Here is a 26,560-nt window from a genome sequence, read left to right on the forward strand (position 1 = left end):
TCATATTATTTTCATTACATCTGCAAAATCCCTACCTCCAAGTAAGATCACATTCTGAAGTCTAGGTACACACGAATTTGGGTGGACACTTTCTAAGTTTTTAAAAGGTGTTCAATCCATTAATATTTAATGTAATTACTGATGTGGTTGAATTTATATCTGCCATTTTGCATTCATTTTTCTCTATGTCTCATTTCCTTTTTGTTCTTATGTTATTTACTGCTTTAAAAATATATTTAATGAACAATTTTAGTTCCTCTATTGATTTTTCTATTGATGTAAGTAGGGAAGACAGTATATATATTTAAATCTTCACATTCTAATAGTTCCATTTCCTCCTCTTCTTTTTTACTATTATTGTTATATATGAGTCACATCTTTATATGTTATAAACCAAACAGTACAGTTTTATCATTACTGTTATATAGATTAATTTTTAAGAAATTAAGATATGATTATATATTTATATGTTCACTTATATTTACCCACATATTTGAAGATGTTCTTCATTCCATCTTGTGGAGTTGAGTTACTTTCGTGTCATTTTTCTTTCAACCTGAAAGACTTCTTTTATTGTCTCATCTAAGGCAAATCTGTTAGCAACAAATTCTTCTCATCTTTGGCAGAAATGTATGTATTTTTTCTTCATGTTTGACAAATAGTTTTGTTATATACAGAATTCTTGGTCAATAGTTTTTACTTTAGCATTTTATATGTATCATTCCACTTTCTGCTGACCTTCATTATTTCCATTTTCTAATGAGATGTTAGCCATTATTTTGTTGTTACCCTGCACAAATGATCTTTTATTTATTTACTTATTTTGCTGTTTTCAAGAGTTGCTTTTTCTCTTTGACTTTTGAGTTTCACTGAGATGTGTCTAGGTTTGGATATCTTTTTCTTTAATCTTACTATGACTCTGTTGATCTCAGTTCAGTTCAGTTCAGTTCAGTCGCTCAGTCGTGTCCAACTCTTTGCAACCCCATGAACTGCAGCACACCAGGCCTCCCTGTCCATCACCAACTCCTGGAGTTTACCCAAACTCAAGTCCATTGATTCAGTGATACCATCCAACCATCTCATCCTCTATCGTCCCCTTCTCCTCCTGCCCTCAATCTTTTCCAGCATCATGGTCTTTTGAAATGAATCAGGTCTTCGCAACAAGTGGCCAAAGTATTGGAGTTTCAGCTTCAACATCAGTCCTTCCAGTGAACACCCAGGTCTGATCTCCTTTAGGATAGACTGGTTGGATCTCCTTGCTGTCCAAGGGACTGTCAAGAGTCTTCTCCAACACTACAGTTCAAAAGCGTCAATTCTTCTGTGCTCAACTTCCTTTATAGTCCAACTCTCACATCCATACATGATTCCTGGAAAAACCATAGCCTTGACAAGACGGACCTTAGTAATGTCTCTGCTTTTTAATATGCTGTCTAGGTTGGTCATAACTTTCCTTCCAAGGAGTAGGAGTCTTTTAATTTCATGGCTGAAGTCACCATCTGCAGTGATTTTCGAGCCTCCCAAAAATAAAGTCAGCCACTGTTTCCCCATCTATTTGCCATGAAGTGATGGGACTGGATGCCATGATCTTACTTTTCTGAATGTTGAGCTTTAAGCCAACTTTTTCACTCTCCTCTTTCACTTTCATCAAGAGGCTCTTTAGTTCCTCTTCACTTTCTGTCATAAGGGTGGCATCATCTGCATATCTGCGGCTATTGATATTCCTCCCGGCAATCTTGATCACAGCTTGTGCTTCCACCAGCCCAGCGTTTCTCATGATGTACTCTGCATATACGTTAAATAAGCAGGGTGACAATATACAGCCTTGAGGCACTCCTTTTCCTATTTGGAACCAGTCTGTTGTTCCATGTCCAGTTCTAACTGTTGCTTCCTGAGCTGCATATAGGTTTCTCAAGAATCAGGTCAGTGAAATGATCTTTTATTGTTATATATGAGTCACATCTTTATATGTTATAAACCAATACAGTGGTCTGGTATTCCCATCTCTTTCAGAATTTTCCAGTTTATTCTGATCTGTTGATCTAGGATATGTAAATTAATATTTTTCCTCATACAGAGGACTTTTCAGCCATAATTTCTTCACGTTTTCTCCTCCATTGTCTCTTCTTTCTGGGACTTCTTTTTTTGACTTTCTTTTTATTTATTTATTATTATTATTATTATTTTTACTTTACAATATTGTATTGGTTTTGCCACACATCAACATGAATCCGGACTTCTATCACAAATAGATACGCTTAATTGCATTCTGCAGGTCTCTCAGACTCTTTTTTTTCCCCTGTTTTACTCTCTAGTCTTTAGACTGGTTAGTTTTCACTGATTTATCTTTCAGGTCACTGATTCATCTACCATCTCCAATATATATGTAGAGTCAGATTGCAGAGTTCACCTAGTGAAATTTTCATTTCGGTTCCCTTATCCTCAACTCCAGAATTTCTATTTAAGTCTCTTTTTAGTTTATATTTCATAGTTCAGTTATTTAGTTGTTGAATCATTGTCATCATACTTTTCTTTGGTTTATGGAACAGAGTTTTCTTTCATTGTTTGAGGATATGTGTTATAGTTGCCCTGATGTCTTTATCTGCCAAACCCAACAATTGGACCCCATTAGAGTTAGTTTCTAGTGATTGATTGATTGATTGTTGTTGTTTTTTTCTGAGCTGAATCACACATTCCTGTTTCTTTGCATGTCTCATACTTTTTTGGCTAAAAACTAGACATTTTATATTGTGTTGCAATATATGATCCTCAAGCTTCCCCATATGCCTCAGGCATCTTCTTGTTTTTGTTGTCTCAATAAACTGCCTGAATTTATTCTAAGGATTCTATCTTCCCTTGGATTCCAGTCACTGATGTTTCTGCTTGATCTTGTTTTGTTTCTTTTTATTTCTTATTTTTGTCTTTAGGGTGGCTATTAGAGTCACACCTATAACTAACTGCACAGCTTATGATCAGTCAAATGATTTGAGCAGCGATTATGATCAAACACCTTGAGCCTTTTTGATTTCCACCCTTCATGAACAAATGGATCTTTGTATGAACTGGAAAGCGCATCAGAGTTTTCATATTTATCCATTTTCAAATCTTTACTGATCCTTCTTGGATCATCTCTGCATGTCTGGCATACATGGAGATGTTACCTAGCCCTTCTCTGGCTCTCTTGTTTTCGGAGTTTCTCCATTAAATATCAAGTTAGTCAACCACTCACCCCCACTGGGATTGCAACCTCAAAGTAGCAAAATTTTTTACTTCTCCATTCATTTCCAATCAAATTGTTACCTTCACTGACCACACCTTTAACCATGGGATTTCACACTCTACTCCAAATCAAGTCAGTATACTCTGATTACAAGGAGCTTCTGGTTTTCATTGTCAAGCTCTCCCTGTTGTAAAAACCACTACTCCGATTGACCAAGACAATTTTAACATTTCCCTCATCTTGACTAAACTTTAAAAAGGTTTATTCCTGCATATAGGCCTCTGATTTTACTTTCCTTAAAGCATTTATTTAAAAAAAAACTTGGGGTTGTAAATTCTTCCTCTGTTCCTTTGAGATGCAAGTCTTTTCTCAGCCTCTTTCCAGTTTTATAATATGACGCAGGAATATCTTTCTTAAGGATGTAAGAGCTATCCCTTTGAAATTTGATCATCAAGAAAGATAGCACTTCTGTCTCCTAGACTCTTTGGGATGATAGGAACATAACTTAGATCAGTGCCAATAAGCAAATACAGATGGCCTAATCACATTGACCAACTTCCCTCTTTAATGTCCTCTAGTACTTTTCCATTGGTTTACCCCCCTGTTTAAAAACTCTTCTGCCTTTTGTTTCAATGGGAGTGAATTCAGTCTCTCTCCCTTACTGCAATGACCTTCAATGAAGTCTTCATTTATTTAATTGTCTAATGCAATTTTTCCTTTACATACAAAGCTGGAGGGATAAAGGAATATCCCATGGGCAAGAATGTCTTAGATACTCACTCTTCTTAACTAAAGTTCTACCAGGTTTTCATGAATAAATTACTCAATTTATTATTTGCCTTTGGTTTATTTCCAGAGATATGAAGTGGTTGTTTTCGATAATTTTTCCATTGTTATGTATGTTTGCTGGGGATAGGGTTTGCTGACCATTTCATTCTGCTAAAGCCACCCTCCAACATTTTAACAAGTCTAAATTTCCATATAGTTGCCAGCAACAGTTAAGTGGTTATTTACACCTTTGGAGATCACTCTGTGCAGTCTTGTTTTGAACATAGATCATCTGTTGAAAAGAAAAAACACATTTGGTAAAATGTTCTTGTAGCCTTATTGCAACTTCACTGTAAATATTTGACCAAACAAAGGAGAGTTTTTCTATGTTCACACTGTGTGTTCTTTTAATTTAGCTCTTTTTGCTTGGTGAAACATTTCTTCCAGGTTAGATTAATACTTCATTTCCTTTCGTTCCTTCTCTCTCTCTCCCCTTAATTTTTCCCCTCCTCTGAAGAGCTTGTCAGATGCTTTTTAAAAAGCTAGAGCAAGTCTATCCACTGATTATCTGTTATTTATGGATGAATTTACACTTCCAAAAAGACATAGTTAAGCAAATTAGCAATGCATGAAAACACACCCTTACACGTGCATAAAAAATGAACTCAAAATGCCATAAAGACACAATTAGACAAGACACAATAAAACTAGAAGAGAACATAGGCAAAATGCTCTGCAACATAAATCATGCCAATGTTTTCTTAGGTCAATCTCCCAAGGCAATAGAAATAAAGACAAAAATAAACAAATGGGAGCTAATCAGGCTTACAAGCTTTTTTATAGCAAAGGAAGCCATAAACAAAATGAAATAACGATTTACGGGATAGGAGAAAATATCTGCAAACAATGTGACCAATCGGGTTTAATTTTCAAAGTATACAAACGGCTCACACAACTCAACAACATAAATAAATGAGCAGAAGAACCTAAATAAACACTTCTCCAAAGAAGACATACAGCTGGCCAACAGGCACATGGAAAGATGCTCAGCATCACTAATTATTGGAGAACGCAAATCCAAACTGCAGTGAAGTATCATCTCTCAGTGGTCAGAATAGCCATCATTAAAAAGTCTAAAATAACAAATGCTGGAGAGGACATGGAGAAAAGGGAGCCTTCCTACACTGTGCTGGGAATGTAAATTGGTGCAGCCACTATGGAAAACAGTATGGAGGAGCCTCAGAACATTAAAAATAGGCTTGCCCTATGATCCAGCAACCTGGAGGAAGGCATGGCAAACCATCCCAGTATTCCTGCCTGGAGAATCTCCATGGACAGAGGAGCCTTGTGGGCTACAGTCCATGGGATCACAAAGAATCAGACATGACTGAGTGACTAAGCACAGCACAGCACAGAATGATCCAGCAATCTCACTCGTGGGCATATATGCAGACAAAATTATAATTCAAAAAGATACAATGCACTCCTACATTCACAGCAGCGTTATTTACAATAGCCAAGACAGGGAAATGGCCTAAATATCTATTGACATAAATATCTATTGTGTACAGTGGATATTACTCAGTCACTAAAGATGAATGAAATAATGCCATGTTCAGCAACATGGATGCAACTAGAGATTATCATACTAAATGAAGTAAGTCAGAAAAAGACGTATCATATGATACCACTTATATGTGGAATCTAAAGTATGACACAAGTGAACCTATCTACAAAGCAGAAACAGACTCACAAACGTAGAGAACAAACATCATTGCCAAGAAGTGCGGTGGAGAAGTGATGGAAGTTGGAGTTGGGGTCAGTAGATGCAAACTATTACATATAGAATGGAGAGACAACTGGTCCTACTGTATAGCATGGGGAACTATATTCAATGTCCTGGGATAAACCATATGGAAAGGAATATAAAAAAGAACATAGATATATGTATAACTGAGTCATTTTGCTGTCCAGCAGAAATTAACACAACATTGTAAATCAATAAACTTAAAAATTAAAAAAACTAGCAGTGCATGACTTTATTTTTAGTTTTTCACTCAATAGTTTTGGTGCACTGATCTACCAAATGTCAGTCTTTTATCCTCCTCAGTTCTCCAAGTAGAGAAGTGATACTCACATCTATAATTATACTTCAAAAGATCTTTTGTCTCTCTATGAATAGAGTCCATTGTCTGCTTACATGCTTGTCAGCTGACATTTATGAAGATAGATTACACATAAGAAAATGGAGCAAGACAAGTAGGGGAGACAATTACACAATAGAGACAATGTTGAATAAATTCATTCCAAAATTCCTTCACAAGTTTGGAGTGTTTGCCATTTAAGCTTAGTGATTTAATTATATTCCAGCATTTAACCTTCCTGAGTAAATTTTACTGCCTGAATTCATAATGCAAATTTGCTCCAAAGATTTTCTGATCATCTTTTCAAAATTTATGTTTGATAACTTTACTAATACGTTTGTCGATATCCACATTCTCCCATATTGCACGTGCTCAGAGAATACTTGCAAAAATATATACATTCAGTATCATAGAGTTAGAATCTTATTTAGGGTCAAGGTCAGTTTATCATTTATCCCTATTTTGTATAATAATGAAGTTAAAACACAAAGTGTTTAAGAAGTATGTTCCCATAATAAAAATACTATTACTACTACTAATAGTAGTGGTGGATAATATTTATCTCTTGCTGTGTTCCAAGCACTGCTTTAAGGGTTTTAGTTGTGATAAGTTATTTAGTCTTTACAATAACACCATTAAGTAGAGACTATCAATATCAGGATTTTATAAGTAAAACAGTGGCAGTCAAGAGAAGTTGTGCCAGTCTCAAGGTTACCTAGTTATATATATATATATATATATAACTTGTAGCACTCAACTATGCTTGATCTGTATCATGTGCTGTTCTGAGAGCTGATTTTATATGTTTAACATATTTAAACAAAATGTAATACAGCTATCAAATAAAATCCAGTAGCTATCATTATTGTCATTGAAAGTGCATGAACTAAAGCAGGAGAAGATCCCGTGGAGAAGAAAATGGCAACCCACTCCAGTATTCCGGCCTAGAGAATCCCAAGGACAGAGGAGCCTGGCAGGTTACAGTCCATGGGGTCACAAATAGTCAGACATGACTTGACTTAGCAACTAAACCACCAAACTAAAGCACATAGGTATTATATATTATTTGTCCATATTCATGTAGCTTGTAAATGATTAGTCTGGGATTGGAGGCCCATGCCCTGTCTTTCTGGTGAGGGTTAGAGCTGATGTTTGAATTCTGGCAACCCAGCACTAGAGTTCATGCCTTACCATTTCTTTCTGCTGCCTTGCAGACAAAATTGCACATGAGGTTTTTGGTAGAATTATTGAAGTCTGAGATGAGAAGAAACTTCAAAAGTGACCATCTATGGAGAAATCTATTTTACATCTCTTGCAAAATCCTCTCCAAAATGTTCTCAATAAGTTTTTGTCCAGACTTTCTTTGAACATTTTCACTAATAGAGAATATACTAACCCCAGGGGCAACTCATTCTATTTTGAGTTAATATTATAAGAAAGTACTTTCCTCTATTGTGATGAAATTTGGATTCTTATAGGTGCAGCTAAAATCCTTTGAACCTGAACTGGTTCTCTGAAGTCACAAGAAATAAGTTTAATTCATTTTCAGATGATAACACCTTCAGTTTTTAAGGAATCATCTCTGGTTTTTAGTTTCATGAACTATGCCACGTCTAACATTGCTCTGAGGTCTCTCACCATCCTAGACTCTCTCCTTTGGACCAAAGACATTTTAAACGTTCCTCCTAAAACATGAAGGCAGCACATAATATTTCAGATATACTCTGAACACTGTAGAACAGAGCAGGGCTAAAACTTTCCATTTTCTTCATGGAAATACTATCACGTAAAGGTTAAAAGTGTGGATGCTAAAATCACTGGCCAAATAGGGATCATAAGTGTACCCATTTGTTGAGCCGGTATGAGGATTAAGTGTGACTGCAGAGCTAAATACTTAGAAAACTCCCTGGCACATAGTATGAGCTCAGAAACTGCAGGTAAGATTATTTAAAAATCCAGGCACTTATCGAAGGTCTGCTAAATGTAGACATTGAAACTGCAAAGGGAAAATTATAGATCACATTCCCCAGGCATTTGGATTTAAAATTCTTGAATTATACTTCTTGGGAAGTGATCTATGATTGCATTTGATTTTGGAAAATCAAAAATTATGTCCCACTGTGGTCTCATAATTAGATAATAAGAAGGGGAAATCCTTGAGCCTTTTGAATGGCTGCTATGAAGTGCCATCTCTTCTATCCTATTAAAGGTCATCCAGTTACACCCTGTCAAGATCTCTGGGGATCCTGGTTGTGTCTTCTGGGGTATTGGTTTCCAATCCAACCTCCAGTGTCATACGTGCATAGGAGAAGCCTTCCATCAGCATCAGCAACCAACTCAGGGATGAAATGTGAAGTGCAACAGAATCAAAAGCAGGGCCTGCAGCCACCTGGTAGAGAGCTTCCTTTGGGGAGTCATTTACGCAGTTAGAAATCCACCTAAATGTACTCACACCCAGAACATTTCTTCATCTTGCTAATAAGAAGACCAAGGAGGCTTTTTCATGAGCCTTGTTTAAATCCAAATGTCTATTATTAATTTATATATCATTACCTGCTTAGTAATCCTAACTCTATTTTTAAAGAAAAGGAAAGAGAGAGAGAGAAAATAATCTTAGATGAGTGCTTTTGTTCTCAGGAAACCTATGATGATTCCTAGTAATTACTGTTCTCTTCGATACAGGCTCTCAGAAATCTTTCAAATAACCAGTTTTATCGTCTAACCAGGGATTAATAGTAAATGCACCTTTATAGTTCAAGATATACTTTTGCTTCGTTTTGAAAGTTAAGACCTCATTTTTTGTCAACCTTGTCTGCACCATCAACCGCCAGGACAGATAATGATAGCTTAGAAATCTCATTTACAAATTCTCTCAGAGTTTTGAGATCTAATTTTTCAGGACTTCAATACTTGGAACATTTAGAAACATCCCTTACAATCACCTCATTGAATTTGGTTTCAATTACTCTTCCCTGATGTTTTTCTATCCCTCTTCATTCTGGAAATCCCTCTTGACAGAGAAGTTGGCAACAAAATCTGTTATTACACCACTAACCTCAAATTGATAACTTCCTTTGGGTTTTTGCTATAAAAGAGTAACTTTGATTCTTCTTTCATATCCTTTATATTTTTGTAACCTCTATTCTTTCTGACTTTAGTCTTTGAGACCATTCTCCTCGGTCTATGGCATCTGTACATTTTCCAGGTATGGATCCTTTTGTACATGCAACAATTCCTTCCATAAATATTTGCTAAGTGACTGTTATTTCCCAGGCACTGTTTTAGGCACTGGGAATCCAGCGGTGAATGAAACAATCATATTCCTTGATTCACAACTGAAACACGTTCAATTGTGAATGAAATAATTTACCTCCTAGTATCCACTGTAAATCTTTGATTATTGGATTTATCTTCCCACTTTTTCTCCAGCTGAGGATGGAGTTTCTTTTACATGCTAAGCTCTTAATTGTTGAGCTTTATCCAGTCCTTTTGAGAGGGATTTTTAAGTCAGAGTCTTGGGAACCTGGGACAGTTTTCACTTTCTGTCCTCGAAATTTCTTGAATTAACCCCTCTGAATTTTCAGGTTAATATCTAACTTTTGTCCTATAATACTTCTGGATTCTGTACAACGAAATACAGCAATACAGGACCGAGAGGTTTTGCCAGGATTCACGTAGATGTTACCACATGTGGAAGTTGGGTTTTAAGTTTCATATTTTTAAAAACTTCTTTTTCATTATTTCATTTTAATCATGCATGGATTTTTCACAAATATCTTGGTGATCAACAAGATACTATCTTATAATATTAGATATTATGCCCTAATAAATGAGAGTTGTCAAAATATCTTGCTGAAGATATTTTGACACCTTTCATTTATTAGGGTATAGTCAAAACGGAGAAAAAAGAGGAAATATTTTTCTGCATGTGATCATGTTTTAATTTCAATTTAAAATATTGTCTACATTCCAGGAATAGCCCTGCCTTGGTTTATTCCATCCTTGTTATATGGACCTGGAGCATGCTACAATTTCCACTTGACCTGGCAGGTAAGTATCTCATGTTTTCTCAGAGAAACAGAAAATAACAGCTCTTGATTTTGAAACTGTAATGAAGCTAAGGAGTCATTTGAGAAGACTATCATTTTTTTTTATCACTTTGATATCTCAGTGTTAGTTCCAGCTCAGTTTAGAAGAAAAGCGAGTTGAAGCTGGGGAGAGCTACAAGAAGGTTCCCTTCGGGTACCTGGTGAACCTGAGGTGGTTGAGAGGATCAGAGCACAGCCTTATGTCCATTTCATACAGTGGTTCCATCACTTCTGAAAATTAGTTAGCAGCCTCAGTTTTTCATCCATGAAATAGGGTTGTTAATTGTTGTAGTGAGCGTTGAGTGTTCTTTTGGTGACAAAAATAAGATGTAGTTTGTAACAACTGTGCTTATTAGCATAGTTACTGGCATATAAATGCTATCTCTTGATATTTTTAAGGGGTCATTTTCATTCTTTTGTCAGACCTTTGTATTAGAATGTCGAAAGGAATAAGAGCAGTTTCAGGGCCACATGGAAAACTAGATTTTTTTTCCTCAGTAGTGGGTCTTATACTCCCCCTGGGCTTATTTTAATAAAGACCTAAACCCCCTAAGACTTTTCCAGAAGTAAACTGTTCCTCAGGCATTTCATACTGATGATCTAGTGCTGCGTTACCCAGTACAGTACCCACTGGCCACATGTGGCAATTTAAAGTTATTAAAATTAAATCAAATTAAAAGTTCAGTTCCTCAGCCACACTAGCCTGCTCAGTGGTCATACATGGTTGTGTTGTCAGCACAGATATAGAATGTATATTTTTTTATTAATACAGATGGCTTTATTGTACTGCATTGACCTGGAGTGAGCCTATAAATTCTAGAAGCCCTGGAATTTTGATGTGGCAATTCTCCTGGATGCCATTTCACTCTGAATAAGTTCTTGGATTGAATAGTTATATTTTCCTCAAGTCTGATTCCTCTCTTATGGAACCCTACCTGATGACCTCAGGGGTAGAATGAATTTTTGTACAAAGATATTTAATTTTTCTGCATTCTTTTCGGTCCACTCTGATAAGCACAGAGGTTTCAGAGGCCATTTTAGACCTTATCATCCACTTTTGCAAAACAAAACTGTCAATAGAATAGATGGAAAGCATGGCTGTGGCTTTTTGGAAATGCTCAGAACCTAATTATGAGTTAATAATTGCAAACAAATGTATACAAATAAGTACACACACACACACACACACACGTGCTCTATACCCATTGATCAGCTGGTGTCCTCTGCCAGCATATTAGGCACCAGCAGTTTAGATGTTGAATGATATCCTCAGGAGATCCTCTGGGAGACATTTCCTGACCCTAACATCTTAGGAAAGACTATTATTGATCTTATCTTGGTTTCTCTTTTGTCATTCCCTCTGCTCGTCCTCACCCTCCCATATCTTGTGGTTTATAGCCTCACTTAGAAAATTTTTATTTAAGAAAGAAATTTTGTAAACTTTCATGGGTGATCATGTTATGCAGCTGTTTGAAAAACAAAGACCAAATGTTACTTCTGACTAAATCACTATTGTATTTTCCAACAAACAATACATTATGTGCACCCATATCAAAGCGGCTTCATAGTATTTGCAGGCTCCAATAGATGAAGGCATTCTTTGTTTGAAAACTCCACGTGGAAAGCTGTATTATTATAAAAGGGTTATTTTCTGCCCTTGACCCTGAATTAAATTTACATTTTAAAAATTGAAACAAATAAGGTTCCATTGTTGATTGGACCTCCTTTTGTTCAACTGGAAAATCAGTAATTATATCCAGTCTTTCTTGTAAACTGTGAAACAAAACCATAAGGAATTAGACAAAATACAATAACAACGGCAGTTATTTGGGCTTTTTTCCCACTACCATTAGAGAAATATGTTTAACATGACTTAAGTTTAAATTTGAAGAAGCACTTGAATTTTCACAACACAATTTACATAGGGGCCTGAGTGAGTCAGCCAGTAAATAGGTAGGTACCAAAGAAAGGATGCAGAAGGATCTTGGCCATGTATACTCCGGTTTATCTTCCAAATTTAGCAGCCAGGTAAGTCATACATTATCTTAAGGGAAAGATGGACAGGGAGAAAGGAGAGTTGCCAGGGTGTTGCTGCTGCTGCTGCTAAGTTGCTTCAGTCATGTCCGACTCTGTGCAGCCCCATAGATGGCAGCCGCCAGGCTCCCCCATCCCTGGGATTCTCCAGGCAAGAACACTGGAGTGGGTTGCCATTTCCTTCTCCAATGCAGGAAAGTGAAAAGTGAAAGGGAAGTCGCTCAGTCGTGTCCGACTCTAGCAACCCCATGGACTGCAGCCCACCAGGCTCCTCCGTCCATGGGATTTTCCAGGCAAGAGTACTGGAGTGGGCTGCCATTGCCTTCTCCACAGGGTGTTAGTCTAATGGAAACAAAAAGAATCAGGGAATAGGGGGCCCTCTCCTCAAAGGTATCATTGTTCTGCAGTTTTCGAAGGAGGAAACTGAGGCCCAGGCAGCCTAAGTAACGTGGCCAGCATCTTGCTGTCAGAAAGTAAGGAAGCCAGAAGCAGCAGCCAGACTCCCTGACTTGAGGCCCAGAGTACCCTGCCGCCCTGCTGCCTCCCTATGCTGCAGACTTCAAAGACAGGCAGGGCGGTTTCTTCTGTTCTTTATCTAGCTAGTTAATGGTGCTTTCCCCAGTGTGAGGACTTGAAGGGGAGCTGGATTTTTTTTTACATGGATAGAAAGTAGAGGCTGGTTTTCTTTCATGTGTTTGATTGGACTTAAAACAGATGATGCATTTTGAATATAAAACGATGAAGGATGTCCAATGGCAGGATGGTTTCAGCTGTTTCTATGCCCCTGCCCCGAAGAATGAAATTACAGGCTCACTCCCAATCGTGAACTAGCGCAGCCCCGATGTTTGATGGCTTTTACCCACTCCATTCTTTTATGCGTTTCAGAGACCTGCGTTAATTGGCCTGTCTTGTGTTTTCAGTACAGAACGTCGTGTGCCCTGTGTCCATGACAACGAGGGGGTTCTCCAGCCGGTTCTTCTGCCAGTACAGTGCTGACCTATGGAACATTGGAATCAGTATCTTCATACAAGATGGTCCCTTCCTTGTCGTGAGGCTCATACTCATGACCTATTTCGAAGTGATCAACCAGATGCTAGTGTTCTTTGCTGCCAAGAATTTCCTGGTGGTGGTGTTACAGTTCTACCGCCTGGTGGTGTTGGCCTTGGATGTACGCGCTTCCTTGCGAAGTCAGCCAGAACGCCTGAAAGGAGAGCACAGATGCCCAGATGTACCTGCTGAGCGTGGGGTCTCACCTGAGGCCTGGCCAGGCAGTTCCATGGAGGCCTTGGCTATCCCTTTACAGGCCTCGCCGGTCACCTCCGACGACTCCCACCCCACACCATAGTTAGTCGCTGACAGCAGCGTGCAGCTAGAGAGCTTGACTTTCTGGTTCATCTTTCAGACAGAATCTTCTCTCTTTTTTTAGCTTTGGCATATAATAATTTTCAAAAGAACAACATAAAAAGTGATCTTAAACCAAAGCTGAGGAATTTTCTTTTTTGAACGGAATGAAAAGAACTTTGATTAGTGGCTCTCGCTACAACTTCTGTGTGATGGTATCAGATGTTAGAGTTGTTCCACGACTAAGTGATTTGTTTGTTTTGAACTGTTTGAAAAGCTGTGGACGGGGTTAGAGTGACATGCCCTCAAGAGATTTAATGCAGACAAACTGTCGCGGCTGTTACCTGAAAATGGAGCATCTTTGAACTTTGGCTCTATTGTCAGACTATCTCATCTGATCTTTTCTGCAGTGTCCCTCTGACATCAAAAAATGTACATTCAGTAAATGTAGAACAAATGAAGGGAAAAGTGCCTTTAAAATTACCTCACTGTGGGCTGGAAACAGTCAAAATCTCTGCCCAGCTGCCATAGCGTCAAGAGCCTATTCATCACTGCATGGACCTTCCCAGGAAAATCATTTTTCTGGGCTGCTGTGGTCTTCTGTCATGGTGCATATGCTTTTCTGGAAATGTTACTGCTTTGGCTTGGGTGCTGCAAAATTCACAGCAAGCCATTTTGGTTACAGATCTGCTGGTTGTGGGGCAGGAAATACTGGTAATGCTGACAGAGTCACAGTTTCCACTCTGAACATGATTTGCAGTCTTCGTCAGGATTTCCCTTAACTCCACTTTCCCATTTTCTATATTGCCAAGTCGAATTATGTGGGTTGATGCCAGCAAGCACTGAAGCAGTGAATAAAGGTATTTCAGGCCCTTTAAGTGGTACCACAATCACTGGCGTCCGCCTGCAGTCCTGGGAGCGCCTCTGAACTGCCACTGCTGGAGCCGGCCTCTGGTCTCGGGAAGATGGTGGTGATGGAGGCTTGCATTAGCCCTCCTCACCACCGACAGCCCTTGATGAGTGACGGGGGTCAGAAAATGCCACAGCATTGTGGAAACCAGGAAATTCGCTTTTTTTCCCTGCGTTATGACTGCATTTCCCCAGTACTGAAATAGCTGTATTTTCCTTTCATATGCCTCTGTACGTTCCCGTTGGAGTTGATTCAGAACCTTTTAAAATGATTTTTGCTTTTAAAGATACAGTGTGAAAACTTACCTGGCTTTATAGCAGTAATTATATAAGGCAAACAACTCCAAAACTGTTCCTTTAGGGTTCAAAGCATAATTCCACCCTGTTATTATGCTCAGGAATTGAAAGGGACATTAAAGATAAGGCAGGGTGTGAACTTAAATTGGATATGACCTAGGGACACCCAACTGGGACAAATTTTATCTATAAATCTGTGTGACATGATATCTGTTCAAATTATTTAATAGTTGCATAGACAAACTGTTTTTATACAGAAAAATTAATATTTTTCAGTTAATAGTTTCTTTGGTGCTTGATAATGTTTCTGTTTCTTTTCTTCCTCATGTTTCTAATTTTAACAATATGAGGATTGCAAAATTACACATGAAAATAATAGAGTACATTTATAATTTTCCATAATAATTTTATGAAAAGTTAACATCAGGAAATTGTATTTATATAAAGAACTTGATAACTTTTAAGGGCATGTTATTTAAAATGTTTAGCAATTAAACACAAAATAATAACTTCTATTTATAAAGATACTCAGCTGAATCTGTTTTTATGTTGACTGTCTTATGTTGAATGTTTTCCTCTACAACATGTATGTGCCGCTTATTATTGCAGATTTGCTCATGGGCATGCTTTTTATGTTTTAATTTTTCTTTTCCAGCAAAACAAATATTGGGCCTCTAAAAATAGATAAAGTATGAAGAAGTATGGCTGTTGTGCAGATATTTTTAAAATGCTTTTGACTCTGAGACTTGGCTTGGCTCAGTGAACGAGTTTCTAGTATTTAAGTATTTTGTAATTAGCAGTCCTCCAAAGGCCTGGGAAAAAGAAAGTCCAGAGTCTAGCTTTACCCCACTGCCAGGAAGGCAGAGAGCATCCAAGACAATCTTAGCAAGTTCGTGCATGCTAAGTCACTTCAGTCATATCTGACTCTGTGAGATTCTACGGACTGGAGCCTGCCAGGCTCTGCTATCCGTGGGATTCTCCAGGCAAGGATGCTGGAGTGGGTTGCCATTTCCTTCTCCAGGGGATCTTCCTGACCAAGAGATTGAATCCATATCTCCCGTCTCCTGCATTGGCAGGCAGGTTCTTTACCACTAGCGCCACCTGGGAAGCTGTCTCAACAAGTAGTGGTGGCAAAAGAGACACGTGCTCTGCAAGATTTTCCAGGAAAGACTATTAAGGGAAACATCTGTTAACCTGCCTGCAAGAACGGCCACTCTCTTGGACCTTTTTTCATAGTCAAGAAAATCTATATTCATTTAGTTTATTGAAAAATAAAACCTAAGTTCAGGTTGTATGCCTAGGACCCTTGATGAAAACTTAAAACTTGACTTAGTTAATTGCATGTTTTTATTGTAGTTGCTAAATATTGTAATGTTTGAAAACATCCATTTATAGTATTATGGATGTTTTTTAAACTATTAAAACATTTATAGTATTTGCTGTAAAGTGCCCTGGACAGCAGTTACTTCCCAGAGGCTGACATTCTGGGACTGGCTTCTGCTTTATCTGCACAACATAACTGACTTACATCATTCATATAACGCAATACAGGCCATACCTCTCTACCAACCCCTCACAGACACAGAACATCCATATCCTCACCGCTGAACAAAGTGGCTCATTTGTGGTTGTTGGTGCTGTTGTTGTTATTACTGTTGCTGCTATTTAATTGCTGGATGAACTCAGTGGAATGTCCTTCCTAAAATCCTGCCGTTTCGTTTGTGAGAAGACAGAGTGGCGCTGTGTGGAAACATGCCTCACAATCCTCTTCTGGACTTTCTCTACTTCCTAGAGGACATGACTTGCCACTGCAAGATTAGTGAACTGTCTTTCTCTTTTGACTACTCTGTTAATTTTTATTTAAACTGGAACAGATTACATGAGGAAATGGAAATTTTTGTTGGCCGATAATATTCTTTCTAATCTTCCAAAGTGAAGATTGTTACACGAACGCATCAGTTACTTCTGTTGTAGCTTCACTAACAAAGTGAAGGGTAGGAGCTCTTCAGGCTTTTGAAGACGAAAAGGAGGTGGCCGAGAACTATCAGGATTCAGTATCATAACAGTCATTGTTAACTTGTTATTTCACAGATCTTTCAAAGCCTTGGGAAGGCACGCATTTTAGTGCACATATTTGGGGATTTCCACCAAGGTTTCAGAGTTCACACTGACTCTTGTTATCTTCGGCAGTTGATCTCAATGACTCTTAACTAACTCTTCTGTTAAAAGAGAAAAAGGATTGCACAGAACCACTGTTCCCCCTTCTCTCTACATATATGTATGACATACACGCTGACATACATCTAGAGCCTTAGATATGTCAGTGAAAAGCCAAATCATCTAGAAATCTAAAAACAGAAGAAAGCATTACTTTTTTTCCTCCAATTTTAGGCTTTGTTTTTTTACTTAGTGTACATTCTGATCCTCTCACAGTAACATCTGATTTGGAGTTAAACTAGGCAGCTTGAGGAGGTTTATAGTTTTGAGGCTTTAAATAACAATCCACATGATGGGAGTAACTTTAAACAATGTTTAAATAACTCTTGCACACTTATATTTCATGGGTGTCCATCCTCTGAATCTTTCTTACTAGAATTTTTTATAAGAATATTTGCTCTGAATTTTTATATTTATACTATTTGCTATGAATGACATTTGTATTGTATTATATACATTAAATAGTTTGTGTAGAACTCTATCAATGTTTGTTTTTATGCCTCCATTTCCTATCTGTTCTCTACTGTAATTCATTTCATTTAGTTTTTAAGCTCTGGCTTAAAAAGAAAACTGACTTATTTAGAATGTGATGAAAGTGGCATTTCAAAATAGTGAGGAAAGATTGACCAATTTTATAAATGATGTTGGGAAATTCTGCAAACCATCTGGAAAAAATAAAGTTAATTTTTTATCTCATGCAATATATAGAAATGAATTCCAGATGGACTGAAGATCTAAGTGTAAAAGTAAAAACTCTAAAATATTAGAAGAAAATATGGAATGTATCTTTAGCATTTGGGGAGTGGGAAATACCTTCCAAGGCAAGTTAGAAACCCCTGAAAGAAAAGAATGACAGATTGTAAAGATTTAAAACTTATAAGTGGCAAAAGGTATCATCAATACATCTGTAATACCTTCTTTTATGGAGAAGGGTATCGGTGCACTCAGAGAAGAGAAAGGACAGGTAGAGAAATCAGAATGGAAGAGCCAAATTGATCATTTACTTATAGATGATTGTGTCCTGAATAGCCAGGAAAAGCACAAAAAAACCTAAGAAACTATTACAAATAATCTGAAATTATATAATAATCAATAGCTTTTTTATATACAAACATCACATAGAAAATAAATTTGAAGAGATCTCCATTATAATATGAACTAGAACCATGAACTACATAGGGATAAACTGAATAAGAAGTGTACCAGATTCATGTGAAGAAAATTTTGAAATGACTTTGAGGACCTTCAACAAATAATTTAACAAATAGAAAGATATATTCTATTGGGGAATGGTAAGAAGTCTTGATATTTTAGAAAGTATCAATTTCTCCTAAATTGATCTATAAATTTTAATATAATCTCCAGAATAAATCAAGATTTTAATTCTAATGACTACACAAATTGATTCTAAAATATTATGATTAAATAAGCATGAAAAAATAGCTGGAAAATACTAAAAGGGAGAAAAAAATTAGTGTGCTTTCATTAGACTTACTAAAGAGCTACAGTAAGCAAGACAATCTGATTCTGTCAAGAAGCAAAATGAAACAGACCAAGTTCAAGAAATAACCTAAATACACAAGGACTTTGATAAAAGATAAATAGTGATAGACTATTATAAGAGGTTTAAGGTTTGAATAATATTAAATTCAGAGAAGGCAATGGCACCCACTCCAGTACTCTTGCCTGGAAAATCCCATGGATAGAGGAGCCTGGTAGGCTGCAGTCCATGGGGTCGCTAAGTCAGACATGACTGAGCAACTTCACTTTCACCTTTCGCTTTCATGCATTGGAGAAGGAAATGGCAACCCACTCCAATGTTCTTGCCTGTTGAATCCCAGGGATGGGGGAGCCTGGTGGGCTGCCCTCTGGGGTTGCACAGAGTCGGACATGACTGAAGTGACTTAGCAATATTAAATTGGATTCCTACCTCATATCTATCCTTATATCTAATCCTTATATCTAAAACATGTCCAGATGGATCAAAGAATTAAACATTAAAAATAAAAAACAGAGAACTATGTTTGTACAATTGTAATGGTGAGGATGTTTTCAAAGCAAGATATAAAACTAAGTAACCATAGGTGATACATATATTTCAACTTGTAAAACTAAACATTTTATATCATAAATATACCATAAGTGAGTTTAAAGATTGAACAAAACCTGGGTAAATATTTTTGCAACACATGTAACAAAGCATTAGTTTTCTTAATGAGCAAACAGCTCTCACAAATAAGCAAAAGAAAAAGAACACCAATGGAAAAATGAACAAAAGATGTTAAGTATATGGTTCACGGCAAAAGATATGATTAAGAAAATGCAAATCAGGCTTCCCTGGTGGCGCGGGGGTAAAGAATCTGCCTGCCAATGCAGGGGATGCAAGTTGGATCCCTGGTCCAAGAAGACCCCACAGGCCATGGAGCAACAAAGCCCATGTACCACCAGTATTGCGTCTGCGCTCTAGAACCTGCGAGCTGCTACTACTGAGCCCACACGCCACAACTAGTGAAGCTCGCGCACTAGAGCCTGTGCTTGGCAACAAGAAAGGTCACTGCAACCAGAAGCCCGCACGCTGCACCTAGAGAGTAGGCCCCGTTCCCTGCAACTAGAGAGAAGTCTGAGTAGCAATGGAGAGTCAGCACAGCCAAAAAATATATACATATAATTAAAAAAAAAAGAAAATGCAAATCAAACCACAGTGAAATACCATTTTTCAAATGCAAACTAAATTATAAGATACCATTTTTCAGTGAGCAGTTTGGTGAAGATTCCAAAAAAATTTTTTTTCGAATGCTCTATCAGAAAGGATTGAGGGAAGAGGCATCTTTTTCATTGCTGGTGAGGATGCAAATTGGCACAACTCCTTTGGAAGACAATTTGGCAGTATCAGTCAGAATTCAGAATTTAAAATACATTTATCATTTGACCAGCAAAGTCAACTTCTAAGAATGTATCTTGCAGATAAATGTGTGCAAAAATATATACACAAGCCTGTTCAGAGTAGGATTTTCTATAACAGTAGCTGAGTGCCCATTAATAGGGTTATTATTAAATTAGGGAACAGATATACTACATAACGGGCTTCCCAAGTGGCACTAGTGGTACAGAATCTGTCTGCCAATGCAGGAGACATGAGTTCCATCTCTGGGTAGGGAAGATCACCTGCAGAAGGTAACGGCAACCCACTGCAGTATTCATGCCTGGAAAATTCTACGGGCGGAGGAATCTGGTGGGCTACAATCCATGGGGTCACAAAGAGTCGAACACGACTGAGCGCACACATATACATACAGCGATACCTATATAGAAATAAACATAAATGCCAAATACTTAGCGACTGTAGGGTTCAAAGAGTTGGACACGACTGAGAGTGACCCTTTTACTTTCACACTACATACTACTATATAGGTTTTAAAGAGAATGGAGTAGATCCATAAATGCTAATAAGGAACAATCACTTAGATATTTTATTACATAAACATAAGGGAGAAAACCATGAGCAAACTCTTTATAAATGTTAGCCATGAATTTACTGGTAGCTAGTACATGGATGAAATGATGGCACAAGCTTCCAATGCTCATGGCTATTATTCACGAAAAATAAATATCACCAACTGCGCCTGCTGCCAATATTATTTTGCAATTAAAGGGAAAGCACACTGATCTTTTTCACCCAACAAAGGATTATTTTAGATGTATTAGATAAATCGAAGGTTTCAGACATGTCAAATTCTGCTTGCTTTATGAAGTGTTAAACCTTGGGAAATGAAAGAATGAATATATCTAAAAGAAGCCAGAAAAATCAACTGACCAAGATCACTCATTGGGTCTTGATGAACACACAGAGACCACTTTACAAGGGCCAGTCTGACACTTTTGCACTCCCTGACATTCATACAAGCAAGACAAACCATATAGGAATTTCACATTGAATTAGAAAGTCAAGCTGATGTCCCCAGGAGAGAGAGAATGATCTAAAGGAACCCTAAAAGAGAAAACGTCAGAAAGAATCTATGCATCTGTTTCCAAGTTCATATCCATAGCCTATCTAATTTGTTTAGATAAACTTCTTAAGATTTTGGTTAAATATTAACTAAATTTACAATGGCTGGTGGTGAGGTGATCAAACGGATTGTATGCAAATCTGATCAAATCACTGTGGAAAACAAAAATCCCTAAACCAACCATATGTCAGGTATCATATAGTCTTTGTATCTAAACTAAGATATTTCAAGCAAGGAAAATTGGATTTATGAGACAAAATATGTTTTCTCTGTGGAGGCAGTCGTTCAGTTTCTGCCAAGTAAGTGGCTGGAGAATTTGGATGGTTGTGGTTCTGGGATCTTGGGGGTTGTTTCTACCTTCTGGCAAAGAGTGTTCTTTCTAGTATTCAAGAGTTCCCATATGACCTGAGTGACAGCTAACAGCTGGGTCAAAAGCTGTAATTATTTCATCCGCTCTCTTGGTTTCAACTAACTCCTATCAATACCTGGTTATCAGTCTCTAACTTCAACCTCTTTCCTGAACTCTATGCCTAGATTTGCATCTTCTCCCACGACCCCAGATATTCTACAAGCATCATATACTCAGTATACATAGAATGCTTATTGTACCACACTCAGATTGCATTATACCCCCTCCCTGTGTTCCACTTAATGGTGTAGCCACTAGCCCCTCAGGTACCCATGCTAAAACTGGAGACACCCTTGACCCTTGGCTCTTCTTTCTTATCTTTCCTACATAAGTGATCTCCAAATTCTTTCCGTTTTATTGCTTATCATTCCTTTCAGTGTATAACCTGCCTCTCTAGTTCAATTGCTACCATCCTAATTTAGCGTCTCATCACTTCTTACCTCACTGACCACAGTCATTTCTCAAATGGTCCTTCAACCTCCTGCTTTAATCCTCCATAAAGATATTCCAAACTGCATTCAGAACCATCCTAAAAGGCACGATTTACCACGTCTCTTCTATTTAACACTTTGATGATGGCTCGCTTTCAACAAGATCAAGCATAAGGTCTGAAGAAATCATTTAAGACCTATCACAAGTTGGCCCAAAATTGACTTTTCAATCTTGTTTTCCATCACTGTTTCTCTCTCTCTCTCTCTCTCACACACACACGCGCGTGCTCTTACACATGCAGCTGTCACCATGCTACTCATGATCTCCTAAATTTGCTGTTATCCTTTACTTTGCTGGGGCTTCTCAGGTGATACAGAGGTGGTGAATTCACCTACCAAATTAGGAGCTGCAGTTTCAATCCCTGGGTCGGGAAGATCCCCTGGAGGAAGACATGGCAACGCACTCCAGTATTCTTGCCTGGAGAATTCCATGGATAGAGGAGCCTGGAGGGCTACAGTCCCTGGCATCACAAAGAGTCGGACACAACTGAGCGAGCCTTTTCACGTTGCTGTGTGTTTGCGTGCTTTTGTAGCAATGCTATTGCCACCACTCCATTATTAATTCCTTGTCTACTCACCCCTCAGCTCTTGTGGGTGGCCTATTTCCCCACCCAGAGTTGATTTTTAGGGGAGGATGAACAACCCCATCAGCAAAGATTATTCTGCATCCTAAGGGCACCCAAGAAAGTGAGCACAGGCATCTTCTAGAAGCAGAGACATCCTCCAGTCTGGGGTTCCCTGGTTTCTAGGGTTTCCTTTGAAGCAGCAGTGCTGATGAAAATGTCAGGTAAGACAACGTGGTTGTAGAGCTGTGGGCTTTGTCACTAGTCATGGTCATGGAAAAGAATCTGCAGGAGAAGAGACAGGTCAGTGGTCCCCAGAAGCCTTCCCCTCTTCTCAGATCTGGCTGAACGAGGCAGTTTCTCTTATATTACAGATAGCTGTAATCTTACAGCTTCTCTTTATTTTATTTTATTTTTAATTTTATTTTTACTTTATTTTACTTTACAATACTGTATTGGTTTTGCCATACATTGACATGAATCCACCACGGGTGTATACAAGCTCCCAATCCTGAATCCCCCTCCCACCTCCCACCCCATATCATCTCTCTGGATCATCCCCATGCACCAGCCCCAAGCATCCTGTATCCTGTATCGAATATAGACTGGCACTTCGTTTCTTACATGATAGTATACATGTTTCAAAGCCATTCTCCCAAATCATCCCACCCTCTCCCTCTCCCTCAGAGTCCAAAAGTCCATTTTATACATTTGTGTCTCTTTTGCTGTCTTCACCAATACAGTATACTGACACATACATACGGAATATAGAAAGATGGTAATGATGACCCTTTACAGCTTCTCTTTAAACTGTCTTAGTGATGTTTTCTCCTGCTGATTATGAAATGTCCCCCTTCTAACAATACATCTCACCCAGCAATGATCTCCAGCTCTGGTAGAAACCCCCACAAAATCTTCAGAAGGCTTAGCGCAAAGACCACATCTGCCTGCTTCCTGGACCAAGCCACTCGCCTTTACTGTGTACTTACAGCACTTTGCACTTGTCTCTTTCCCAGTGGTTATCATGATACATGCAATGACTTGTTTATGTCTCTGTAAGCTGTCTGAGGCCATGGGCCATGTCTTAGACTCTATTATAACCACTTCGCTGCTCCAAACACACCAAAAGTTTGCCTGTTTACAGAATTCACCAAGCTTCTTTCTATCTGGGAGTCTTTGTTCTATTGGTGCTTTTACCTGGGCCAACTCCCACCCCTTCTTCCATTCCCCCAGAGCTGGCTCCTTCTTTTCTTTTGGATTCCAGCTTAAGTGCAGGGTCCTCAGAGAGACCATAATGTTTTCTCTTTCTGAATAATCTCTATCACCTCAATCTTTATTTTATTGCTAGATTTTATCACTAGGGGAAACTATCTCTGCTTAATAAATTTATTTGTTTATTGTCTATCCTATCTATAGTGAAAACCTAAAGGTCAAGAGTACCTATCTTGTTCATCTCTGGGTCCCCAGTGGGTGGCACATAATAGCTGCTAAAAAACTATTTGTGAGTACATTATTTCTCTGTGCTTATTTACATCTATAGTTTTTTATAAAATTAAAATGTGTTTTTACATAAAACATATTTATGTATACACTCTGCTTTGTTCCTTTATCATTTTTGAGCTTTTCCTAATGTTAATTATTCTTTGATAATATAATGCCAAGAAACTCTTCTGCATGATGTAGAAAAAGACCTAATCACCATTTTTTTAAGATTCCACATGTAAGCAATATCATATGATATTTGTGTTTCACACAGGGAACTCTATTCAATATTCTCTAATGACATATAGGAATAGAATCTAAAAAGCTGGATATACGTATAACTGATTCACTCAACTGTACTCCTGAAACTAACACAACATTGTAAACCAACTATACTCCAATGAAATTAATTAAAAAGGAGACCTCCTCACCAAACACCACAGGCTTTTCCAGCCATCCTCCTCCTCAGCACTGGGCCTTGGGTTCCCGGAATTCTTTTTCTTTGTGGCCACTCTCCTGGTGATCTGAGAATCCTCACCTCCCATTTCTCATCTTTTTTCATTACTGATTCCTTCTTTCCATGCGTCTGTCTACTCCTTCACTTTCTAAATGTGCAAGTGCCAGCTTGTGCATCTGGCTGATCTCTCCCTTGGCAATCCTCCTCCCATCAGTGACCCCTTAGGTCCACAGCACCAGTTGCTTCCCAAGCATCTTCTTCATGTTTCCATGGCAATGATCTCCTGGTGCTCCCAGCCCACCATGTCCACAGCTGGATTCGAAACATGTCCTCTCCCAATGTATGTATGTATGTATGCATGCTCAGTTGATTCTGACTCTTTGTAACCCCTTGGGCTGCTGCCTGCCAGTCTCCTCTGTCCATTTTCAGGTAAGAATACTAGAGTGGGTTGCCATTTCCTCCTCCAGGGTAGCTTCCCAATCCAGGGGTAGAACCCGTGTCTCCTGCACTGCAGGCAGATTCTTAACCCACTGACCCATCAGGGAAATCAACCCTTTTCTTGAAGCCACAATGCTTGTTAACAAAACCACCAACCTTCCAGTTATTTTGGCTCAGTCTTAGTTGTCATCTTTGACTCGCCTCATTCACATATTCGCTGAATCCTATTTCTTTTTTCTGCATAATGAATATAATTTTGCTGCTTTTCTCTGATTCTACAAGCCATACATGTTCAGGGCAATGATTTCAAACATATAGAAATGTAAGAGAGCAGCAAACACATGGGATCCCACTTTACTGCAATGTTCATCATTAATCATTAAAAATAATAATCATTCTTTCATGAATATTTTATTTCAGATAGAAAAATGATAGATGGATAGACATAGATGACAATTAGCTAGCTAGCTAGCTAGCTAGATGAGTTCATATAAATGGGATAATATACTAATTAAATCTTTAAAGATAAAAAAATACCAAAGAGTTGTAAAAACTGTGGGTTAATTTATATTTTTATGATGAACAACTTCAGCTCTCAATCTTGTCAGAATTACCTCTATGAAAGAATACAAAACCTCATGTGGAGAAATGAAGAGTACCTGTTTTAGGGTTTGGGGGAATTTGAAGCCTGGAACCTAACCCTGTGGAAACTCTGGAATTGGGACCTTGCTTTCTTCATCTGTCTGTGCTCCATGTTGACTCTTACGGTATCTGTAGAATATTTTGCCCTATGACTGATCAATGGCCTCAACAAATCTCCTTTAAAGCCTAGCACATACAAGCCACTGCCAGCTATGCAAGGGATACACAAATGAATAAGTCACCATCCTTGCTTTTGAGGAAATTTATATCTATGGCTTTTACACACACACACACACACACACACACACAAATGGTACTATACCTTGCCAAAACTTCATGCCCTACCACCTGTCTTCAGGCCTATGAAGGGTTCATTTTAGTTCTCTCTGGGTTTTGTGTAGGACCTAAGTTTCCAGCCAAGCTCCCAACATATACTTGGAAATATAAGAGGGGATGCAAAAGAAGAAAGGAGATCTGAGAGGGCCGATTTAAAAGAAATGAAAGTTGTTTATTTTTTGAAAACATGTTTTGTAGGTGATGGCTCTTAATCACTGTGGGACAGTCACTGTAGGACCCCTCAAACATGGCAAGAGCTCATCATGGACCTGGAATGATTTTGGAGATAATCTTTTCTCTTCTTTTCAAAGGATGCTGCTGTTCTGGAGAGGTTTTGTCTGAACTCAGCCATATTTCCAGGCTCAAAGTGGTGGGACACTGCTCATGCGAAAGCACCACAGAAGACTTGAAAGCGCTGTTCGGACCTTCAGAATCATCTGAAGTGTGTTCTCAGTACATGTCCAGGACAAAAGATGCTTGTTTGTCACATGTGAGGGAGCAGTGACATTTATTTTTACAGATTCAGTGGGCTGAGAGGAAGACTTCGTGGGCACATCACATTCTAGCAATCTCCATCACAGCAAAAACAATCTCAGAAAAGGAAGACACACAGGGTCTATACTTGCAGATTACAACCTTTTTCATTAACTCTGCAAAAAGTTTAAGATTAAACTTCAGCAATCTAGGACACAAAAGCTTTAGAGAAAACGCTAGCTGGGG

The 26,560-nt window shown here is 38.3% G+C and overlaps 1 protein-coding gene across 1 annotated transcript in view; it reads left to right on the forward strand.

The window, feature by feature from the left end:
• The window catches only part of TMEM26 (transmembrane protein 26), a 67,567-nt gene extending 50,071 nt beyond the window's left edge, over positions 1–17,496 (forward strand). The window contains exons 5-6 of the mRNA XM_040242302.1: positions 10,103–10,179; positions 13,172–17,496. Coding sequence (XP_040098236.1) covers positions 10,103–10,179; positions 13,172–13,596 — 502 coding nt within the window. The 3' untranslated portion in view covers positions 13,597–17,496. The remainder of the gene's footprint in view (positions 1–10,102; positions 10,180–13,171) is intronic.
• The last annotated feature ends 9,064 nt before the right edge of the window (positions 17,497–26,560 follow it).

This window comes from Oryx dammah, unplaced genomic scaffold, assembly GCF_014754425.2.
Source record: "Oryx dammah isolate SB20612 unplaced genomic scaffold, SCBI_Odam_1.1 HiC_scaffold_6, whole genome shotgun sequence".
In the NCBI taxonomy this organism is placed as follows: domain Eukaryota; kingdom Metazoa; phylum Chordata; class Mammalia; order Artiodactyla; family Bovidae; genus Oryx; species Oryx dammah.